This window comes from Ursus maritimus (assembly GCF_017311325.1).
Source record: "Ursus maritimus isolate PB19 chromosome X unlocalized genomic scaffold, ASM1731132v1 scaffold_X1, whole genome shotgun sequence".
NCBI lineage: Eukaryota > Metazoa > Chordata > Mammalia > Carnivora > Ursidae > Ursus > Ursus maritimus.
In genome coordinates, this window is record NW_024423319.1 from 8696854 (window position 1) to 8719422 (window position 22569).

Sequence of the window (22569 nt, forward strand, 5' to 3'; positions counted from 1 at the left end):
TTTTAAAAAGATTTTATTTATTTATTTATTTGAGAGAGAGTGAACACACAAGTAGGGGGGAGAGGCAGAGGGAGAGGGAGAAGCAGACTCCCCCACTGAACAGGGAGCCCAATGCGGGGAGGGGGGGCGGGGGCGGGGCTGGATTCCAGGACCCTGAGATGGTGATCTGAGCTGAAGGCAGAGGCTTAACCGACTGAGCCACCCAGGCGCCTCCCCCTTTTTAAAGAGAGAATATTCCTCATTGTTGCCCTAATTCCAGCAAGCTGCACTTTCCCTCACTGAAAATGGAATATAATGCCATCTACCATCATTGTTTCAAAGATTAAATAAAGCTAACGTGGATGCCTGGCACTTCATAGGTACTCAATAAACGTGAGCTGAATCAGAATCTAGGTTGGCAAACCTCCCATGTGTAAAGGCTGTGCAGACGCAACCATGGGTGGAATTATCACTGGCAGGCCAATACTTAAAAAGCTCAATGAAACTGAAGAAGCTTGTGCATTCAAAAGGCCGGTTTAGGTAACTGTGTTTAAGCTTTAGTTTTCTTTCTAAGTGGATATAAGTGGAATGCAAGGCCAGCAACCGCCTTACAAATACTGATCAAGAGTGGGGAGGCACTGAAAGGAATGCGAGTAGGTCTTGCCAGGAAAGAAGTTTGCTGCTTCTGAAATGTTTTGGTCTTAGCCACTGGCAGGACTGATCGATTGCAGTTAGCAGAGCGTTTTCTGTGCAGCCTGTCCAAGCATCTGCTTCTGTAGTGCTGCGCAACTGTTGCTCCAATTCACTCTCCCTTTCGAATCATCATCTCTGAAGAGCCAGGGAAAACCCTTCAAACCGCCCTAAGTATCCTAACAGCTTTCAAGTCCCTTAAAGGAGGGTCCTTAACATTTCCCCTTACCCCCTGCCTGGGTTCAAACTTCAACTCCCAGGGTTCGCCCAAGTCCCTCCCCTTGCCCTGTCATCTAATGAATATGCAAATACCACATAATTGGCAGCCAATGGCGTGGGTTCTGGTCACATGGTGCCCATGGTAGGTGAGCGGACAGAAGTTGTGTGTCGGTGAACAGAGACAGCTCTCAGTCTGGGGCGAGCGCTTGAGTGAGCGTGGACGGATGCTTGGGCAGTAGTCCCTGCGGCGGCGGCGGCACTAGTGGTGGCAGGGGAGGGGAAGGGGGAGGGCCCCGAGGGCTACACACGCTCACACTTTCAAGTTCCCTTGGAGGGAGAGGAGGTGGGGCTGCAGAAAGAGGAGGCCAGGAGCAGTTCATCCGTCCCGTCCCGTCTCCCCCTTTTCCTCTTGCTCCCTGCACCCTGGCTCTGCGAGAGTTGAGGGTTCGGGTGGTAGTCCGCGGCAGTGAGGGCAAAAGGGTCAGGAGAGTGGGGAGCGGAGCCAGGGGTGCGGGGGAAGATGCCCATCCTGCTGTTCCTCATAGACACGTCCGCCTCTATGAACCAGCGCACTGACTTGGGCACCTCCTATTTGGACATTGCCAAAGGCGCTGTGGAGTTATTCTTGAAGGTAAAGGGAGGGGAGGGGAGAGCTGGGGAGAGCTCCCGAGGGGTGGGGGTGGTGGTGGATCTAGGTGCTTCTGTAACGTCCGTATCGCCCCCTCCTCCCTCCTTCCCTTCGCGGCCCCCTCCGTCATCCCTCGTCACGCAGCTGCGCGCCCGGGACCCGGCCAGCCGCGGAGACAGGTACATGCTGGTCACCTACGATGAACCCCCGTACTGCATCAAGGTAAAGGGGCCATCGAGGGCGTGGGCGGGCGGGAAGTGGGAGCCAGGCGCCCAGGGCTGCCGCCCCCTGCCCCCGCCCGAGGCGGTGCTGCGATGCCCGGCGGAGCGCGCGGGCTGGGCGGGGGCGCGCGGAGGGCTGGCGGAGCGGCGGCGGCGCCGGGGGCCAGGGGACGCGGGAGGGGCGGCCGCGGGGCAAACGGCTTCGGGGTGGGGGGCCGCCGAGCTGGTGGCGGCGCCGACCGCAGCGGCCTCGGAACATGGCGGACATTTTGCTTTTGTATGAGCCAGAGAGGGAGACTGAGGGCGCTGCTGAGATGGAAGGGAGGGAAGGGAGGAGGAGGGGAAGGAGGGCCCGAGACCCGGAGGGAGGCCGCGGGGTGGGCCCGCCCCCTCCGGGGCGCAGGGGCGCGGCGGCAGCGGCAGCGGCGGCGGCGGCGGCAGCGGCGGCGGCCGAGGGGCCGGGCGGGCCGAGCGACTCCGCCCAGAGGTGCTGCGGGAAGGGCGCGCGGGCTCTCCGGCTGCCGGCTCCTCCTCCGGCCCTGCCTCCTCCCCCCGCCCCCCCCGCGCCTCCCGCTCTTCCTCCCGCTGCCCTCCCCTTCCTGCTGAGAGCGTGGCAGAGCCAGCCGCCGGCCTTCGGAGAGGAGTCGGAGCCTGTGCACGTCTGTGGTCTCTACCCCACCCCGCTCGATGGCAGATCTCCCCGCGGAGCGAGCCTCCCCACCCCCAGACCCGGAGAAACTTCTCATTTCGCCCCCCCCCGGGGGATCGGTCCGCTCCAGCCCTCTCGCGGGCACCTCCGCTACTGTTAGTGTTTCATTGCGGACCCCGCCGCCGAAGCCGCGACGGGCTGGGGCGGGGACTTGCCGATCTGAACTCACACGGGGCCGAGCTTTTTAGGGACCTGGCCTACCTATTTACATCCTAAATTAGGTTGCTGTTAGCCACGTAGGGATTTGTCCCGGGAGAAGAAAGGAAGGAAGGGGGAGGACTTGACTGCGCGCGGCTGCAGTAGCCAAATTCGATGATTTGATCCACGGCATTCTGTCCTGCAGGCGAAAAGTAGGGAGGATTTAACCTCCGTGGAGTAGTTAATTTATGTTCCGAATGGTGAGGTGATAAAGAACTGCCTCGCCTGCAGTGGCCCGATAAAGTAGAACGCAGACTATTAAATCAACCTGCATAAGAGTCCTGCTTGCATGTTGAAATTTCAAAAATGTATTATTACCATAATCCTTGACGTCTTTTGCTAGACGCCTTCTTTTTCTCAGAATTATCTTAATAGTGCTGGGGAGCAGCAGTCTGGATGTGTTGTAATCCGTTTTCAGGCGAGGAAAGTGTTTAAAAGAATGGAACCTACCAAACCGAATAGTTGGCCAGAGAGAGTGCGCCTTCAGAAATAAAACCAAAGGGAAGCTTTAATCCTGTAACTCGTAGCTTGGGTTAACAGTTCGATTAGTGGGTTCCCCTTCAAACTGTTCTGGTTTGGAGGCTTTGTTTTCCGTTTTCGATTTATCTGTATTAAAAACTGCAGGGAGTAGACAGCTTTCAAAATGCCTTAAGCTTTTAAAAAATGTCAGTTTCCCAAAAGGGTGTGACCATTTTTTTCCACAGAGAAAAGCAGATGTTTGTACATCCTAAGTCTGAAAGTCTACACCCTTTGAGTACTAATGCAGATAAGAACCCACCATCTGCAGTGTGGCCATTGGAAATTCTCCCTAATTTGAAGGAGTAAAAAGGATAAGCCACAAAGCAGTGTGCTTTTCTTTTTCTTGAAAGGATAACTTATTTAGCATTTTTGATCTAGAAACATTTCATGGCAATATTTACAGAATCTTTGGGAAGGAAAAAGAAAGTCTCACCCCCTTCCCCCAACAACCATCATGCATCTTAACCACGGTATACATATTACTTTGCTTTCCCCACCTATTTTGTCCCATGAATTATTCCGGGTTGCCACATAGTCTTCATAGTTAACATTTTTAGTGGCTGCGTAACTTATCCATGGTATTTTGGAGGCTCCAGATAGTTCTGGGAACAGAGGGGAAAAGTTGGATCTTGTTTTTAGTGGAAATTTCATCTGTTAGCTCATTTTATCCTGCCATGTTATAGATCACATTTTTTCCCCTTAAGGGGAAAAAAAAAAAAAGAAGCATCCTTCCAAGTTGAATTTGATCCTTGTTTTCTTGCGTAGGTCAGACACTGGAAGGCACTTTGTGTAATGCTTTTAATTACCCATCATTAGTTGCCTTCTGATTTAGGCTTGATGCTTTCCCAAGGTTCGCTCAGGTTTTTCATTTTCATCTCGCATGATAACTCCATGTGCTCGAAAATGATGCTTAATGATCTTGATGATGTTTCTGTCACGTTGCTGTGTGTACCTGAATCACTAATGCTCCCCATCTTTGGTAGCATTTTCTCTTTCTGAGTCTCCTCAGCCACTCCCTCCTGCCTTCCCTCCCACCCCTCCCCTCCCCTCAGCATGTGGTAACTATTTGTTCTTTGGCTTTTAGGATCTAGGCATTTGGGAAGGCCTGAAATTTTAGAACATCTGGTGAATTTTTCTTAAAATTTAGTCGAGTCTTTCATTAGCTAATAGCTGGGAGCCAGAAAGGTCTGTTTTCCGTCCCACGGATTATCAAAAAGATCCTTCTCTGATGGTCAGTGGGCATCTTCGTTCCTCCTCAAAACTTCCCTCTTCATGAAGAGCCTGGGTCCCTTCAGCCAAGTGATGGTACACAGAGGGCTTTATTGGTACCTTCTTTTTCTGCAGAATACTGCGGACTGTTATTTCGCAGTCGCTCTACGGTTGGAGGGCTATTGTTTATCTCTCCTCAGAATAACTGCTAATTTCTCAGGTCTTGGTTATATACAGCTCGGAACACTGCAGCGCGATTTCTTTTCCTACTAGAAGATTCAGTTCTGTTGGTGGTGTAACAGACAGGAGTTGTGCATTTGGTTGGGAGGGTTTTTTCTAATAGGCGTGGAACTATTCCCAGTATATCCACTTACAGGCTCTGACAATAAATCTTGTGAAAAGTTCCAGTGACTGGAATTTTTCTCGAATGTATACTGGTGCGTACATGAATATAGTGTTTCACCTAGGACTTAGTAACGTCTTACTGCACATCCCCTAGGAATGGCTATGTGCTCTTTTAAAATTAGTCATACCTGTTACTTGCAGTCGGCTTGGCAGGGATGGAATGAGGTTGGATTTGGGGACTGTATAAAAAGCATATGGAATGCAAGCATTTCGTGCTACATCTGTTTCAAGCGTTGCTTTGTAGACAAGTTTTATACACAGTGTCCCAAGTGTTAACACTACTTTTACAAACTGGTATCTTCAGTGTGCACAGCTAGGATGAAACCCTGTTGAATATTTTAAAATTTCGAGTGTAACCGTGTAAGACGAATACGGGGATTTTAAAAAGTGGGGCTTGTTTTGCATATTGGTTCTTAATAGTTTTGGCTGAGGTTCTGCTGTCTTGTATGTTTTCTTTTGCTATGAATCATAATTTCCTTTTATTCAGTGAATAGCTGAGGTAAGCTTGTCGCTGCTCCTCGTTCGGAGCAAAGTGAGGGCTCCGAGAAGAAAGTGAACCAGGAGACTGGCGGATATAGTAGATATTCAAAATAGTTTGATGTTTGAAGCTACTTTCTTAAAATGATTTCTTTTTTATTGAAGGAAATGCTTTTTTAACACAAAACGGAGTCACTTTTCTAGAAATAGCTGAAACCCATGTATAAATAGTGGGCAGAAGTTGTTTTTTTTTTTAATAAATAGGAAGAGATGTTTCAAAGAAATATCCCAAGTCTAATTTGAAAACAGAGAGCACTTGAAAAAGTGAAATTTTCCCTTGAGTGTTGCTTTTTCACATCCTGTAGCTAGTTTTGGTCACTGGTATGTGCATGCCCGAGTCAACATGTGTCAGCAAAGGCAGCCGTTTTGCTTACAGATTTAGGAAGTAAACTTAATGCTTTTTTTTTTAAAGACTTTATTTATTTATTTGACAGAGAGAGAGACAGCCAGCGAGAGAGGGAACACAAGCAGGGGGAGTGGGAGAGGAAGAAGCAGGCTCATAGCGGAGGAGCCTGATGTGGGGCTCGATCCCATAACGCCAGGATCACGCCCTGAGCCGAAGGCAGACTCTTAACCGCTGTGCCAGCCAGGCGCCCCAAACTTAATGCTTTTTAAATGATCTGTGTTCCAAACATGTATTGGTGTTTTGACTAAGGCATCAGTTTTTCCTATGCCCCTGACTATAGGGGATGGGCCTTATTTGGACAAAAGAGTGACTTAGAGGGGAGCCTTTCAGTGGTTGGAAGCTAAGGAAGTGCTCTTGGGTGAACCGGTAGCAACGGAGCCTGTGAGAGCAACCTGAGACAAAAAGGTGCCCTTGAATCTCAAAATGCTGCAAAGGAGGCGCATCGACTGCTGTGATGAACTGTGTCTCCCCCCCTTTGCTTCCTTTTCGGCTTTCATTGGCCATTGGGAGCTTGCGATGATAGGCATTTTGAAATAAGGAGAGGGGAGAAGAGCCATTCACAAAATGAAAAGGCAACCTACTGAATGGGGAGAAAATGTTTGCAAATCATATATCGGGATAAGGTGTTACTATCCAACATCTATAAAGAACTCATCCATCCAACTCAGTAGCAAAAACCCAATCATCTGACTTAAAAATGGGCAGAGGAGGGGGGCGCCTGGATGGCTCAGTTGGTTAAGTGTCTGATTTTGGCTCAGGTCATGATCCCGGGGTCTTGCGTTCCACTCCTTGCTCAGCGGTGGCCTGTTCCTCCTTCTCCCTCAGCCACTCCCCTGCTTGTGCATGCTCTCTCTGTCCAATAAATAAATAAAATCCTTAAAAAAATGGGCAGAGGATCTGAATTAACGTTTCTCCAAAGAAGACATCCAGATGGCCAACAGGTACATGAAAAGATGCTCAGCCTCCTTCCGCATCAGGGAGATGCAAATCAAAACCACAATGAGATACCACCTCCCATGTGTCAATGACTATTATCAAAAAGAGGAGATAACAAGTGTTGGCGGGGACGTGGAGAAAAAAACTTGTGCGCTGTTGGTGGGAATGTAAATTGGTGCAGCCACTGTGGAAAACAGTATGGAGGTTCCTCAAAAAATTAAAAATAGAAATACCCTACGATCCACTTTTGGGGTATTTCTCTGAAGACGATAATAACACTGACCTGAAAACACCTGCACCGTCGGCCCCTTGGTTTATTGCAGCATTGTTTACAATAGCTAAGATACGGAAGTAACATGTAAGTTTCCATTGAGGGATGAATGGATAAAGAGATAGTGATACATAAATTATGCAGCCATACAAAAGAATGAAATCTTGCCATTTGCAAAACATGGATTATGCTCAGTGAAATAAGTCAGGCAGAGAAAGACTAATACCCTATGATCTCACTTACATGTGGAAGCCAAAACAAAAACTAAAACCAAGCTCATAGATACAGAAAACAGATCAGTGGTTGTCAGAGGCAGGAGTTGAGAGGTGGGCAAAATTGGTGAATGGATCAAAAGGTACAGAGTTCCAGTAATCAAATAAATAAGTCATGGGGATGTAATGTATGGCACGGTGATTACAGTTAATAATACTGTATTGCATATTTGAAAGTTGCTAAGAGACTAAATCTTTTTTTTAAGATTTTTTATTTATTTATTTGACAGAGAGAGAGACAGCCAGTGAGAGAGGGAACACAAGCAGGGGGAGTGGGAGAGGAAGAAGCAGGCTCCTAGCAGAGGAGCCTGATGTGGGGCTCGATCCCATAACGCCGGGATCACGCCCTGAGCCGAAGGCAGACGCTTAACCTCTGTGCCACCCAGGCGCCCCTAAGAGACTAAATCTTAAAAGTTCTCATTGTAAGAAAAAAAGAAAATAATATTGTAACTGTGTATGGTGATGGGTGTTAACCAGACTTATTGGGGTGATCGTTTTGCAGTATATACAAATATGAAATCAACATGTTGTATACCTGAAGCTAATATAATGGTTCATCAGTTACACATACATACATACGTATGAAGTAAATGCTTACAGACTTTTGTCCACCACTGAACCTCGCCTATATTCCAAAACCCCATCACATCCTATGAATTAAATACAGTTTACTGGAAAAGAATTTTCTTTTCTTTTTAAAAGATTTTATTTATTTATTGGAGAGAGAGAGAGAGCGAGCATGAGCGGGGTGGGGGGGCACAGAGAGAGGGACAAATCGACTCCCCACTGAGCAGGGAGCCCTATAGGGGCTTGATCCCAGGACCTGGAGATCATGACCTAAGCCGAAGGCAGACTGAGCCCCCCAGGCGCCCCTGGAAAGAATTTTCTGAGTGAGGTACTTGAGTGGTCACACTTTTCCTTTATACAGGAATTAGAACTTTAGTGGAAGCTTATACAGAAAACCCTTCATCACTCAAGTGTATGCCACTCTATCTGTACTTTTGTTGGTGGTTTTTTTTTGGGGGGGAGCAGTGAATAAAATATTCCGTGTTAAAAAAAACACAACAAAAACAAGCAAAATTTTTGGTAGAAGACCAGATCCTTGGGCAGGGGAGTTAAGTGCTATCTGCAGACTAAGCACAAGCTCTCAGATGACGAGGGAGTACTGACCAAATTGCAATTGCGGAGTCTGGTCTGTTCCTTATCCCAAACCTCTCCTCTATCCATTCATTCTTACCTGCTCCTCCCTTGCCCCACCCCTCAGCATTCCGCAGCTGGACCCCTACTTCCGGTCTTGCTCCCCATCCTGGCTACTAAATTGGTCATTCTCAAAGTAAAACAAAGTCAAGTCATCCCCCTACTAAAACCCTTCTTCAGTGGCTCCCCAGTACATTTCTGAGTAGCATCCAGACTCCTCCAAGGGCACCAGGTATAGCTTCCCTTCGCAGTTGTGCCTTTCCACTCTCTTGTCTTCTCCTGGCCCTCAGGCTCCAGCCACAGCGAGAAAGTGGGCTGTGTTCTCCAGACTCACTATGCCTCTTGCTGTTCCCTCTGCCCCGGACACACTGGTTGGCCTGACATGCCTCCACTCTTCATTCTGTATTCTCCAAAGTCATCCTGTCCCTCTGTCCTACCTCTACTCCCAAGGCCATAACAATTCCCACTGTGATCCCCCAACACTGTCCAGACCTCAGCGATAGCAGACAGCATGTCATATGGTGATTCTCAGTGCTCATGTTGGCCTCCCTAATGTGAGCTCTTGAAGGGCCCATATTTGAAGTGCTCTCTCTTTGTACCCCGTTACAAACGGTTCAGATTTATAATACGGGAGAATTGTGTCTTTGACAAGACCAATGTATATGCATCCCCTTTCTTTTGTTGGTTGAAATATAACTTACATACTGAGATACATCAATCTTAACGACCTTTCTGCGTTCACGCAACCACCGCCTCAGGCCCAGCTACAGAACATTTCCATCACCCCAGAAAATGCTTCTTGCTTCTTCCTGCGATCCCTTCCTCCCCTGCAGGTAACCGTTGGTCTGACTTCTATCGCGACTGTGGTGATAGGATCAAAGTGGCGTTTCCAGAAGAGAAGTCTGACAGTGGATTGCTACCACAGCAGTCTAGGAGCCTGTGATCTAGGCCTGAAAGACCTGGCCCAGGGGGAGACCAGAAGGGTCAATCAAAGTCATGGTCCTAGTCATCAAGGGTCATGAGAATGGCCCTTGGAAAAAAGGTGACTGGAGAATGTGAATGAAGGTATGGGCAGTGTCAAGAACAGTGGACTCTTAACCAACAGATTGGTGGTGAGGGAGGGGGGTGGGCAAGATACAGCGAGAATTCAGTTTCTCCAGTCAGGATTCTAACTAGCTGCGACTGGATCACAAAAGGGCTTTGAAACCTCCAAGCTACAGTGTGTACATTTTTCCTGGGATGAAGAGCTAGGAGATGGAGTTGAAGAGAAATGGGGCCAGGTTTGTCTGTGTGCTTGTTTGGGGATGATTCCCACTAGGGGAGGATGACATGGGCAGGGGAGAGGGACGAAGGAAAGGTGGGAGGGGACCCAGAAGATGTGGTTGAAATTGCCTAGTTTTGCATTAGTGCTGACCACCTGAGAGCTCTTGGCCTTGAAGTTGGGATTGGGGTGGGAGGGATGGGAGAAGGGCAGGGCTCATGGAAGGAAAGGGCAAATCCTGCCCTCCTCAGGTTGCCTGTGCTTCAGGGAGATAATTAGAACTGCTTCTGAGACAGGGCTCTTAGTTTCACAGAGTGGTCAAAGATGGCTGCTTCCTGGAGAAGGGCAGGATCAAAGGACCCTCTGTATGGGGGAGCCTCTGTATGACAGGTATGAAGATGGGACCCCACTGATTTAGGTCCTTCAGTGAAAACCTCTTTGTAAACATGGTCTCCAGTTCCTTGCCCAGAGCATAAATGAGAGATCCAGGCAGTCCCTTTGTGTGTGTGTGCGCGTTGGAAGATCAGAACACACTACCTCCTGGATACAGTGTTCCAAATGGTGATTAGGTTCCCAGACCTTCCTCCCCAGGAAAGCCTTTTTAACCCTTAATGTCACTTAGCCAGAGAACTATTGTGTTTGTTATTGTTTCTACGGGGAAATGGGTTTGGGTTTCCAGGGTGATTTGTTAAAAACACATCCTTCCCCTCTTCCTCACAACTCCTGGTGACTAGTGGTCCCAGGGAGGGGTGGGGACACTCTTAAGGGGTCCAGTAAGGAGGATGAAGGGCTGAGGTGGCAGTGAGGGTAGGCATAGCTCTTCAAATATACCATTCATGTTTTATTTTTTTAATCTTTTTTATTCATTTATTATATATATATATATATATATATATTTTTTTTTTTTAGAGAGGGAGGGAAGGGAGGAACAGAGGGAGAGGGACAGAGAGAATCTTAAGCAGTCTCCATGCCCATCAGGGGCTCGATCTCACGACCCTGAGATCCTGACCTGAGCCCAAGTCAAGAGTTGGATGTTTAACCGACTGAGCCACCCAGGCACCCCCACCATTCATGTTTCAGATTGGCCATATTTACACCATTCGGTACAGCACGCACTGGGCACATGTGGTGAAGGAGCACTTGAAAGGCGGCTAGTCTAAATCAAGACGTGCTGTAAGTGTAAATTAAACATTTGATTTTGAAGACTCAGTACAAAAATATATAAAATACCTCATTAACAATTTTTGTTGATCACAAGTTTAAGCAATCATACTCTTCATGTATTGGGTTAAATAAAATATACTATCACTTTCACCTATTTTCTGTATTTTTTAAATGTGGCTACTTGAAAATATAAAATGACGTATGTGGCTTGCACTGTATTTCTGTTACCCAGCGGTGTTAGTTGATGTTTTTTCTTAAGATACTTATGACGTTCAAGTCCTAGAAACTATTTGCTAAGGAGGTTCTTTTCTCTTGAAGGTCTGTTTAAAATTAACACCATAATGGACTCATTTGTGCATGAAAGGTTATCATACAGTTCAGAGTTGATGGGTTGATAACCCTTGGCCCTGGGGCAAAATATGAAAGCATCCCATTCTTGTTTAAATTGAAAGCCAGTTTGGTTGCTTAGACTTTTGGATGCAGTTGGTGATCCAACTGGTTGGGTTAGAAGTGTTTTCCTAGGCTAAGTACAATAGAATGTATGTGTGAACTCCTAATGTAACCACGGGAATGCAGAATTCTGCTTGTAATATGTGTTCGCCAGCGGCCCTAAATGTTGCATGCTTTCAGTGTTATTAGAAATATGTGACACAGCCCTGATTCGATTTATAGAGCTTCTTGGCTCAAGAATCCTTAGGAACAGCATTCATCAAGAAAAGTAGGATAAAGGATAAATTCTCTAGCTTGGCATAGTATAAAACCTAAGAAACAAAGGGGGGTTTGTATCCCTGCTCTTATTGAAGGCTTTCTCGATGTTTCCTAGCAGAGTCCTTGTCTTATATCATGGGGTGTCATCAGTAGCATTAAAAGGAGGGGGGAGGCCCCGGTCCACATGATAGGAGAGCTCGCATGGTTATTCCTTTCTCTAACCTTGGTCCTCCTAATGGGGGCTATGGAAGTGACTACGTTATTTTTTGCTACTGTAATGACTCCCATTTAAGGAAGAAATAGCCATGTTCAATTCCGAGTCTGGACGAAAGTGCAGAAGTACTGCTGAAGGGCTTGTATTGTATAGCCCTGGTTTTGGGTCCTCCTAAAACCCACCGTGTTGTCAAAAGTGTCATCTGGCTTTTACAGATACGATTGGCCTTGTAACTACTTTCTTGTAATTGTGAGCAATAATACAGTCGCTTTCTAATAATAGCAGCTGACGTTTATTGAGTAATGCCTATGTACAGGGCCATGTGCCAATGAATATAAAGCACTTACTTCATTTATCTTCCCAACCAGCCTAACTCAGGGAAACCGGGGCGCAGAGGTTACTTACAACACAGGCGAATCGTAACCCGGGTCTGTCTCTACTCCAGAGTCTGCAGTAAATGAGCCACTTCACTTTTCCTATCAGTCATGGGAGAACATTCCTTTGAATAACTTCTCACTGCTATTTTCTCATTATGATATACGTCCCAGAGCCATGTTTTTTAGACAGAATTATCATGCTCTTATTTATAGTTGTTCTTGATATAGCAGTGCTGGTATTAGAGCAAGCGCTCAATGAATGAAAATTATTACTAGTTTTATTTATTTGTTTTTTCCCCTGACTATTTCTAGGTGAATATCACGGTGCATCCGTTTGTGAAACAGTTTGGCTTGTGATGGGCCACGGTTCTGCCCCTACCCAGGACGGTGGGCGGAGGTGGTGGAGCCGGGGATAGTGGCTGTATGTTGGGGGTGGAGCTTGAGGGCGGGGCCTCCGGGCTGAGTCCGCCCTATAGAAAGAGCGGTGGGCTTGAAAAAGCAACCGGGTCGTCCTTGCCCATCTAGTGGCTTCCAGGATCCGATCTGCCGCTTTCACTCTGAATCTCCTGAAAACATGTTTTTCTTGTAAGGAAGAGAAAGATGTTCAAGATAAACCACAGTAACCATTTCGTTTCTTCTAATCCATAACCTGTGGGGAGGTAGAGTGGTTTTGTAAAAGGCTGGAAGGCGCCAGAACCACCTTTGCCGTGTTTTAGGTGTCAGCCTGTGCCTTACCTAATGGTATCTTCTTCGTTCCCTCCACATCACCCAGTCTCCCCAGGCCCCCCACCCCTGCCAAACCCAGGTCGCTTGTGTTTCCTCCTGCTTAGTTAGGTTGGGAGAGGTGGATTTCAGAGAAGGAGTGGAGATCCCCCCCCTCCCCTCAGCCACTGGAATCTTAACCAGAGAAAAGGGGAAGACTTTCGTGCTGATGTGCCCGATGTTCACCCGATTATACTCGTCATTCATGGCATTTGCTCTTTCATTATCTATATCCTGCCCTGTGAGTTGAATAGTTCAGTAAACTTAGTACCAGGAGCCAAACTCTGGACTTGAATGCTAATGAACAAAAGACCAAAAGCATTTATGTTTGTGCAAGTAAAGAACAGTACTAGCGAGAAAAGTAAATATGATTTCTCAAGGCCTTGGGATTCACTATATAGCTACTTGGGCCAATTGACTCATGTTTATTCTCTTTGCCCTTGACTACGTTTGGAACTGTTAATACTCCTTCCTTCCAGAAACTGCCTCCTCTATATTCTTTCCCTGTCTTCCAAATCCACTCCCTTGGTCAATGCATCTGACCTCATTCGTGGTTTCCAATATTTCTTCCACATGGATGCCTCTGCATCATCAGTTTCGTACCCAGGCATCTCTACTTGGCTGTCTGTCCTGCCATCAGCTCAAAGGAAGCATGTCACGGAGACCCTGTGGCCCTAAACCTATCCCCTCTTCCATACTCCCCGGCTTTTAGTCACCCAGGGTTGAAAGCCAGACATTATTCAGCTTTGACCCTGACCTTCCATTTCTTCTAAGACCTGTCCGTCATCCCTTTGAAATGTCTCTTACATATGTTCCTTCAGCTCAATTTCTGCTGCCTTCACTTGAGGCCCGGTCCTGACCTTTTGAGCTTTGACCACTCTAACAACTTTTGACTTGGTCTCCCTGGTGCCTCCCAAATTCCCACTCTTCCCACACTGACTGCTGACTTTCTAAAAAAGCTGGTTTCATCATACCCACTCCCTTCCCCCGCCCAGGCCTTCAAAGACTCCCCACGCCTGTGGATGGCATCCCGGGCCCTCTGGGATCTGCTCCGTTCGTGTGTATGAAACTTATTCCCCGTCATTTCCCCACAGGAGCTCCGCGCTTCAGCCAGACTGGTCTCTTCCACCCCCTGAGTTGGGTCTCCCCATTCCTGATGCCAGCCCTTAGAGCATCAATTAACCAAAGGAAAGGGGGATCGGAGCCCAGATAGCTGGAGGCTGGGGAGGGGGGAGGAGAGAAAGTGAACTGGCAGCATTCCAGGAAGGGTGTGACTTGAGGGGGAGGATGTGACGGAAGGTGCTTTATTATAATGATGAGAAGTTGCAAAAGGAAGAGGGAGGAGGGCGGAGTATGACCTTTGGAGGTTGATTAGCCTGAACTAGACCAAGATGTTGTGATTTAAATCGGCCTGAGATGCCCGGAGGCACGGCTGTGTCCTCAGAAGCCCCTGCTCTCTGCATTTGTCTGTGCCCAAGAGAGCCTGCATCGGTAGACAGTAGACAACAGGATTCTGGGGGGAGAATAGCTAGGCTTTAATACGAACGCGGCATTGGAAAGGGGGGGGTCCCTCCTGGTTTATTTCTTGTAGGAGAAAGCTGAAGACAGGGCAATGCTCTCCATTTTTCTTAAAAGCTCACACGTCTGTGCTGACATTGTGATCTCCACCTCATACCGGCATTTCCGAGCTGTTGTGTTAGAAGTCTGGTTAAGTCTAGGTGCTTTTATAAAAACCCGTTTCTAGAAAGTGGTCATGGTACATCCTGTCTGGTAGGTCACCCCACCCACTGTCACACAGCCGCAGTCTGCTGCTGATTAGATAGATACATGACCCTGGGCAAGTCACTTGCCTTTTATAGGGTCAGTTTTCTTATCATCTGTAAAATGAAGGGATTAGACTAGATTATTTCCACTTTTCTTTCCGGGAAGAAGTACAGACAGACTGTATAACCGAAAGGCGTGCAAAGTAATAACTGAGCCACGGATGGAATTCAGGGTGATTTCAAAATTGCTTTAAATTTTAGAAAAATGGATCCTGTCCATGCCTAATGTGCTTTCTCGCACACTTAACGTTACGTCCATGAATGTCACTCCATTTTATGGGTAAATGTCACTCCATTTTATGGGTAAATGTCACTCCATCTTATTGATGTCATTTCTGTTTGCTGCTAACAGCTCAGTGATTCTTGGCAATGGTTACCTCTGAAGAGTGTGGAACTGGGAGCTTGGGGGAGATATTGACTGACTTCGTATTTCTTCTTTTTTCTCTTTTTTAGATTTTTATTTATTTGAGAGGGAGAGAAAGAGCGAGCATGTGCATGCACGCGTGAGCTGGGGGGCAAGGGGTAGTGGCAGAGGAAGAGGGAGCAACAGACTTCCCGCTGAGTGGGGAGCCCGAGGTGGGGCTCAATCCCAGGACCCCGGGATCATGACCTGACTGACTGAGCCACCGAGGCTCCCCTTGACCATGTATTTCGGTTGGGATTTTCAACAATGAATGTATGTTACTTGTATAATGTAAAAAAAAATTGCATATACAATTTTTTGAGAAAATAATTTTTAAAAAGTCTAGGGGTGCCTGGGTGACTCTTGGTTTTGTCTCAGGTCTTGATCTCAGGGTGGGGGCTCTACGCTCAGCAGGGAGTCTGCTTCTCCCTCCGCCTCTGCTGCCCCCCTCCCCCATGCGCTCCCCCCCTCAAATAAATAAATAATCTTTAAAAAAATTAGTCTGGAGGAAAGAGATGCTATGTAATCTTTGGAAAGTCGTGAGTGGCCATTCTTCAGTCTCCTCTGTTCAGTTCTTTCTGCAGTGTTTGGGTGGCTTCCATCCTTGTGTCTTTCCAAGGCCACCTTTGTTATTTTTATTTTGTGCATGTGTTCATAAAAATGTCTCCTGTGGGAATCCAAAGTCTCAACAGTTGAACATGTGATCTGCACAGTGGCTTTTTTTTTTCCTGATAATAGGTCAATAGCTACAGTTGAAACCGTCTGAGAGTGAGAGGGGTAGTAACATTTAACACCATATCTGACCAACTTTGGCAAATTTTTTTGCTACTCTAAGGTATTTTTCCTTTAGTAACAATGCAGTTGAGTTTCAGGGACAATTTTCCAAAAGTTCCGTTTCTATGTGTTAGCATACTCTGGTGAGGATCAAGTTTTGATCTTACCGTGCTTTGAAGTGGGAGGTGTGCTGCTTCATGATTTCATCCTGATTCATGATTTCATCCTGATTCCCTGGGGTAAGAATTGAAAACTCATAAGTGAATTTTACAGGTATTGTAGACTAGTCTTTAGGATAACAATCCTATCCACTAAAAAATCCTATCCACTAAAAAAAAAACAAAAAACAAAAACCAAAAACCAAAAAAAAGCACATCTCATACTAGGTATTCTTAGGAGACCAGTGACACAAAATCGTGAACTTTGTATCAGTAGACTCAAACTGTGAATCATTTCTTTGCCTATTACTTAAAAATAGATACTCATGGTGGCACATGGGTGGCTCAGTCCTAAGTGTCTGACTTTGGCTCAGGTCATGATCTCGGGGTCCTGGGATCCAGCCCTGTGCTGGGCTCTGTGCTCAACACGGAGTCTGCTTGAGGATCTCTCTCCCTCTCCCTCTGCCCCTTCCCCTGCTCATGCTCTCTCAGTCTCTCTCTCAAATAAATAAATAAAATCTTGAAAAATAATAGACTCTCACAAGGGCCTTTAGCCATCTGCTGGGAAAACGGTCCTGCAAGCCACAGACTGTCAAATATATTTCTGCAATGCACTAGGGGGACAATTTCTTAAGAACTTTTTTAACAAGTAGAGGACTCAACTAAGCCAGAATTCTTGTATGTGGTCTTGACTGGTAGTATTTCCTGAAGCATGTGGATGGAAATTAATTGGTGGACAGAAACACAGAATGGTAGCATTCAGAGTTCTCAGGGAGAGAACTGATTTAATCAAATAAATGCACTTTGAGCATTTTAGCAAGTGCAGGACACTAAGTACCCGTGGGGAAGTGACTTCGACAACAAGGAATCCAAGAGAACTGGATATTCTTTTTTTTTTTTTTTAAAGATTTTATTTATTTATTTGACAGAGATAGAGACAGCCAGCGAGAGAGGGAACACAAGCAGGGGGAGTGGGAGAGGAAGAAGCAGGTGCATATCGGAGGAGCCTGATGTGGGGCTCGATCCCAGAACGCCGGGATCACGCCCTGAGCCGAAGGCAGACACTTAACCGCTGTGCCACCCAGGCGCCCCGAGAACTGGATATTCTTAAAACCAGTAATTTTATAAGAAAAACCTATATTAGTAACACAGAATGATTGACCACCTCTTTTGAACCTGGAAGTGTATTAGTACCTTGAGTCACCAAAAAGTGAAATCAGCCCAAATCGCTTGAGTTTTGAGGGGGGGGGAATGTGTCAGCATCAGAAAATATAATAACAGAAGAGAGTTTTAAAGGAGATCCAAGAGGCAAGACAATTCCATTCTTTTAATGACTCGGTGTCTTCCTAATGTGTAGTTCACCATTTTAACAAGCTCCTTTCTAAGTGTGCGGCCTGCAAATACAATTTAAAAAGAAGTTTGAATGTCTTAAGGTGATTCGGCTATCACAGTGGTCTGTTTATGTAGGAGAGCAAGAAAACCTTGTCTTATATCTCTCAGAATTAGAGTCTGTTTTCATTGTGCGAAGAAAAGTCCAGAAGCTTTAAAGTTTTAACTCGCACAGATATTCCATATAAGGCTAAGGGCAAAGACCAAGGGAAAAGTCATCTGTCTCCTCTGGAGACAGAGTTGATTGGAAAAGCAGGTCTTCCTACTCCTCACGTCGTTTTGTCTCGCTGGTCAGTTTACCAATACAAGAACGGGATGCGATGACAAAGCTGATAGAACTTCGGAGGGGAGAAGAAAGGAAGTAGGTCGAAAAATGCAGTGGAAATTGATTTAGTCCGATTGTCTGAGTTGTTGCAGAACCAGTTTGCCCCCAAGCAGATGGAAAAAGGGAAATAGTTTATCTTTCAACAAGAGAAATGGTGGCCCTGCTAAATTTAAACTCTTCGGCTTTAACTTGCAACATCTGGGAAAATACTCAAATCCTTTCATCATCTGGTTTGTAACCACCTCGAAGAAGAGCCCGAGGTCCAGGATAGCCCTCTTATATGGGATTATGAAGGGCAAATATTACCAGGCTGATTTCATTTCCTTTTGTAAAAGACAAAAACAAAAAAAGTCTTATCAAGGAGAGGGAAGCAATGTGTATTGCCTCTCCCCGGATCCCAGGGAGGCCTTTTATTCGTCACGGAGGGCTTACTAACAAGCTTGGAAGACTTGGGCTGAGCGGAACTGTAGCTTTTCAGGGGAGTGTCCAAATGGGCTTTTGGGTGTGTGTGCCTAGAATGGGTCGGTGCAGTGGCTCAGCCTGAAGGGACACAGCCAGCGGGACACAACCAGAAGGACACACTCTTCCAGTGAGAGAGCCTGGCTTGTGACAAGCTATATTCCTGCTCTTTGAAAAGATTCCCTGCGATTCCCTTTCAATAGCTCTCACCCTAGAGAATTGGAATTTATTCATTTATTTCTTGATTTCGAAGTATTCCCTTTACATAGTTTTTAAGGGAGCGGTTCTCTTGTGGACGGTTAGCTGTAGCTTCCCTGAGTATGTTTTCCAGTTCCCTTAAGAGGCGGAGATTCACAGCCTGTTCATTAAGTTTACACGTGAGACTAAGCCTAACAAGGTCATTTATATTTTGGAAAAGAATTACAAGTGCCCTTTAGAGATGGAGCAGGGCTTTTCCCAAAGGGCTCTAGCACCACTCCCACATCTCCTTCAAGGACATTTGATCTGCTTTTATCTCTGTGACTTGTTTACGCTTCCTGGCATGATTTCGATGGAGGAAAGGGTTCTGTTTAAAAAAAAATAAAAATAAATAAACATCAGTGAATCAGAGAAGTGATCTAGCCAAAATGGGTTGAAGTTCGGGAAGGACAAGTGTCAGGATGGTGAGGTTTGGAGGACCCACTACACAACGCCCCCTCCTTTTCCTCCTCCGTTGAAACCAATGACGAAATAAGACATGGGAGCCAGCCAGAGTTCTGAATAATGGCTGTCTTCCTGAGGAAGGCTAGACTGGAGGACATAGCCTAGGTGCGTGTTCCCGAAAAGTTCCCAGATGGTTCCCATGTTGCTAGACCTCCCGTATAGTCTGTTGTAGGGCCAGAGCCTACCTCTTAAGCAACATATGTCAGAACATACCAGAAAATTAGAAAAAGTTTCAGCAACAGGCCTACAGGGAGCATGCCAGCTTCCTGTTGCCAAAGCCAGCAGTGAGGTAAGAAGATGGAAGTATTTCTCTCAGGCTTTGCCCTTCTAGGGAAAGGAGGGCAGTTTCTCTCCTTTCCGTGGTGATCCGAGGGGGGCAATAAATAGCAAGTGGCTAGTCGGTAGAGTTGGGACAGAGCCCAAGACACTGATAGTCTGAAAGGCCCATGCTTTTTCTCTTGGTATTCAAAGACGTTTTCAGTTGACTATACAAATTTCAACCAGGACTGAATTAGCATATTTATTAAGATGTGAGGTGTTTTCCTTCTGTAAGTCAGATTTATATAGCAGTATGGAAGTAGGAGATATGAAAAGTCGAAGGGACCTCAGAGTTGGGTTTTCAGCCTTTTCGTTGCTTAGATGAGGCAACAGCCCCAGTAAGGGGCAACCGACTTCCTCTGGACTAGTTGCTTCGCTAGTTGGTCACGGCCAGGATAGCCCAGGTTTCTTCCAAGTCCTAGCTCACTGCTCCCCACACCCTACTGGTCTGCATTTAGACATCAGGGAAAGTCAGCTTCGGTGAAATGAGATTTGGAAGTTCCGTTAAATGTATGACCTCAAGCTACTCTAACAAGGCTTGTCTTTGAGGTGAGTATGTGGAATGGGTAGAGTATCCTCTAGTAGAGTGGTTGTTTTTTTTTTTTAAGATTTTATTTTATTTATTCGACAGAGATAGAGACAGCCAGCGAGAGAGGGAACACAAGCAGGGGGAGTGGGAGAGGAAGAAGCAGGCTCCCAGCGGAGCAGGGAGCCCGATGCGGGGCTCGATCCCAGGACCCTGGGATCACCCCCTGAGCCGAAGGCAGACGCTTGACGACTGAGCCACCCAGGCGCCCCTCTAGTAGAGTGGTTTAAATTGCCGGGCTCTAAACTTAGGCTCCCTGGGTTCAAATCCTGGCTGTGTCATTTACTGGTTGTTCGCCCTGGATGAGTTGCTTATCCTCTCTGCGCCTCAGCGTGCTCATCTATAAAGTGGAAATAAGAGAGCAGCACCTGCTTGATGGGGCGGTGGCGGCGCCCAGACGAGGAGGATACTGTGCTTAGTAAGTGAGGCCCTGACACATCGGCCCAGACACGCGTTTCCTATGATTAGTATTCAGCACCGTCATCATTGCCATCACCATCATCATTTGACTTCTGCGAGACTTTTAAAACTTGAGCTGTGAAGACAGTAAACTCTTAATTTAGGATTTTACTCATCCCAGGCTACTCCTTAGTCCCAAACCTCTGTTTCTTCGGTGTCCCGGGCTAGAATTTCTGTCATCTTTTGCTCTCTCTCTTGGAGGCCCATGCATGGTCTCTCTGTCACAAGGTCCTATCTTGTTGGTTTGAAATGTTTCTCAGTGAACCCCTTCCTCTTCGTTCCCGTCCTAATTCGGGTCCTCATCCCCTCAGGCCTGAATTACTAATTCAAGCCTCCTGGTTTCTTTTCCCTGACCATAGCTTCTCCTTCCCCAGTCTGTCCTCTGTGTCACTGCCAGACTGACCTGCCTAAGACACTGCTTTATCCTGTCTCCCCCTGCCTCAGAGTCTGTAATGCATCTGTTGTCTTCCGAAACCAGGCCAGCCTCTCTTGCCTGACCTCCAGGTCTTTCTAGAACATCTCTAGCCAACAGACATATAATTCCAGCCATGTACAAAACCTAACATTTTCTAGTAGCCACGTTAAGAAGTAAAAAGAAACAGGTGAAACTTCTAGTAATGCATTTTATTTAATGGCGAATATTCAAAAATGATCACTTCAATATATCATCAATATAAAAATAAACACCGAGCTGTTGTCATTCTTTTTTTTTTCCTTCTAAGTCCTCCAAATGCCACCTGTGTTTTTACACTCAAGTCAGACTAGCTCAGAGCTACCAAAGTAAGTGCAACCTCAGAGTGTGACTCGCTGCCCCTGTCACCCCTCCCCAAACAAGACCTACTTAAGTCTTCCTGCTTCCTGGTTTAGGAAAACAAAATAGGGATGGTAATACCATGCCTGTTTTATAGGGTTGTCCTACACGAATGTGAAATGGGAAAGTGCTTTGTAAGCTGTAAAGTTCCATAAGAATGAATGGAACTTGTCCTGAGTCAAGATTTTATGGACATGAGAGTAGGATACCTTTGGAGTAAGTTGAAAGAAAAGACGATATTAAGAAGGTAAATGGCTCGGGGGCGGGGGGGGCGGTGCCTGGCTGGTTCAGTCCATGGAGCATGCAACTCTTGATCTCGGGGTTGTGAGTTCGAGCCCCATGTTGGATGTAGAGATGACTTAGAAATAAAATCTTAAAAAAAAAGGTAAATGGGCTGTCCTGAATTCATTTATAAGAAAAGTCAACTCCAAGCAATGAAGAATAGAATGAGAATGAAGAATATAAACATCTACTTTCTGCCACTAGCTCTTTATAATGATCTTTGGGGAAGAAATTTGTCACATGAATTGGGTTTTCTAAATATTGAGATTAATCCATAGACTTGTCCTCCCCCCCCAGGACTGTGAGGAATTCATTTAGAGACATTTGGTTTTTCTCTTGAAGGAGCTAGACTGCTCCCAAGACGTTTACTGCTTTGGGTAGTACGTGTGGCCCCCACACTTTGTGATACCGAGGGGGGAGTAGCATCCAAATTTCTCGTACTGTTCCATTCACTGCAAAGAATTGAAATTGACCTAAAAACAGAATGCCAGTGATTGAGGCACAGAAACGATTTGTAAAATGCTTTCAATCCATATTATAAAGGGAAATTCAAAGGGCGATTATTCCGACAGATTGATTAGTAAGAGCATGAGCAATCAGGGCACATTGTTTTAAATATGGATGAGTTACAGGGCGTTTGCTTACGTGGTACCCATGTCTTATCCCAGCCCTTTCCCAAATCAAGTAGTCCGCTGATTTTTCTTTGGTCATGCCTTAAACTGCTTTGTAGCTCCCAGGAGTTCAATGCTCACTGTAGATCTAATGCCGAGTTTATGGTGTGGAAGTAAGATTGCTCAGTGAAGTAACTCCAAAAAAGAAGTCAACTTTATTTGGGGGTGAACAACGGGCCATTCTCAGGTTTGCCCAGGCCACAAAGCTCAACCTAATGGAGGACCTTCCTCTGTCCCCCAGCCCTTCTAATTAGCTCCGAAGACCTTATGATTGGCCTCTGAAGTACTTCATTCATCGGCAGCCTCCTTTCCCTCCCCACTGCTCTTGCTCGGGGTTTCATCACTCTTCCCATAAGCTATTGCAACAGTTTCCCAACCAGTTTCCCTGCCTGGAGCTTCAGCCTCCCCTCCACCCCCCAATTTATTCTCCAGCTCCCCAGCAGAACGATCTTGCTAAAATCCGGATCTGATCGTGCCACTGCCCTAATTAAAAACCTCAAGTCATTCCCAGAGCCAACAGATAAAAT

At 46.4% G+C, this 22569-nt stretch overlaps 1 protein-coding gene across 6 annotated transcripts in view; it reads left to right on the plus strand.

The window, feature by feature from the left end:
* Positions 1 to 1216: 1216 nt before the first annotated feature.
* The window catches only part of INTS6L (integrator complex subunit 6 like), a 53670-nt gene continuing 32317 nt past the window's right edge, over positions 1217 to 22569 (plus strand). For 2 of the 6 annotated variants that reach the window (XR_005834318.1, XM_040627627.1), the window contains exons 1-2: positions 1217 to 1519; positions 1661 to 1738. Coding sequence is in view for 5 of the 6 variants with exons in the window: in XM_040627627.1 (XP_040483561.1) it covers positions 1409 to 1519; positions 1661 to 1738 (189 nt within the window). In the remaining variant the exon portion in view is untranslated. The remainder of the gene's footprint in view (positions 1520 to 1660; positions 1739 to 22569) is intronic. The other 4 variants (XM_040627647.1, XM_040627652.1, XM_040627635.1 and 1 more) reach the window with 3 other exon arrangements.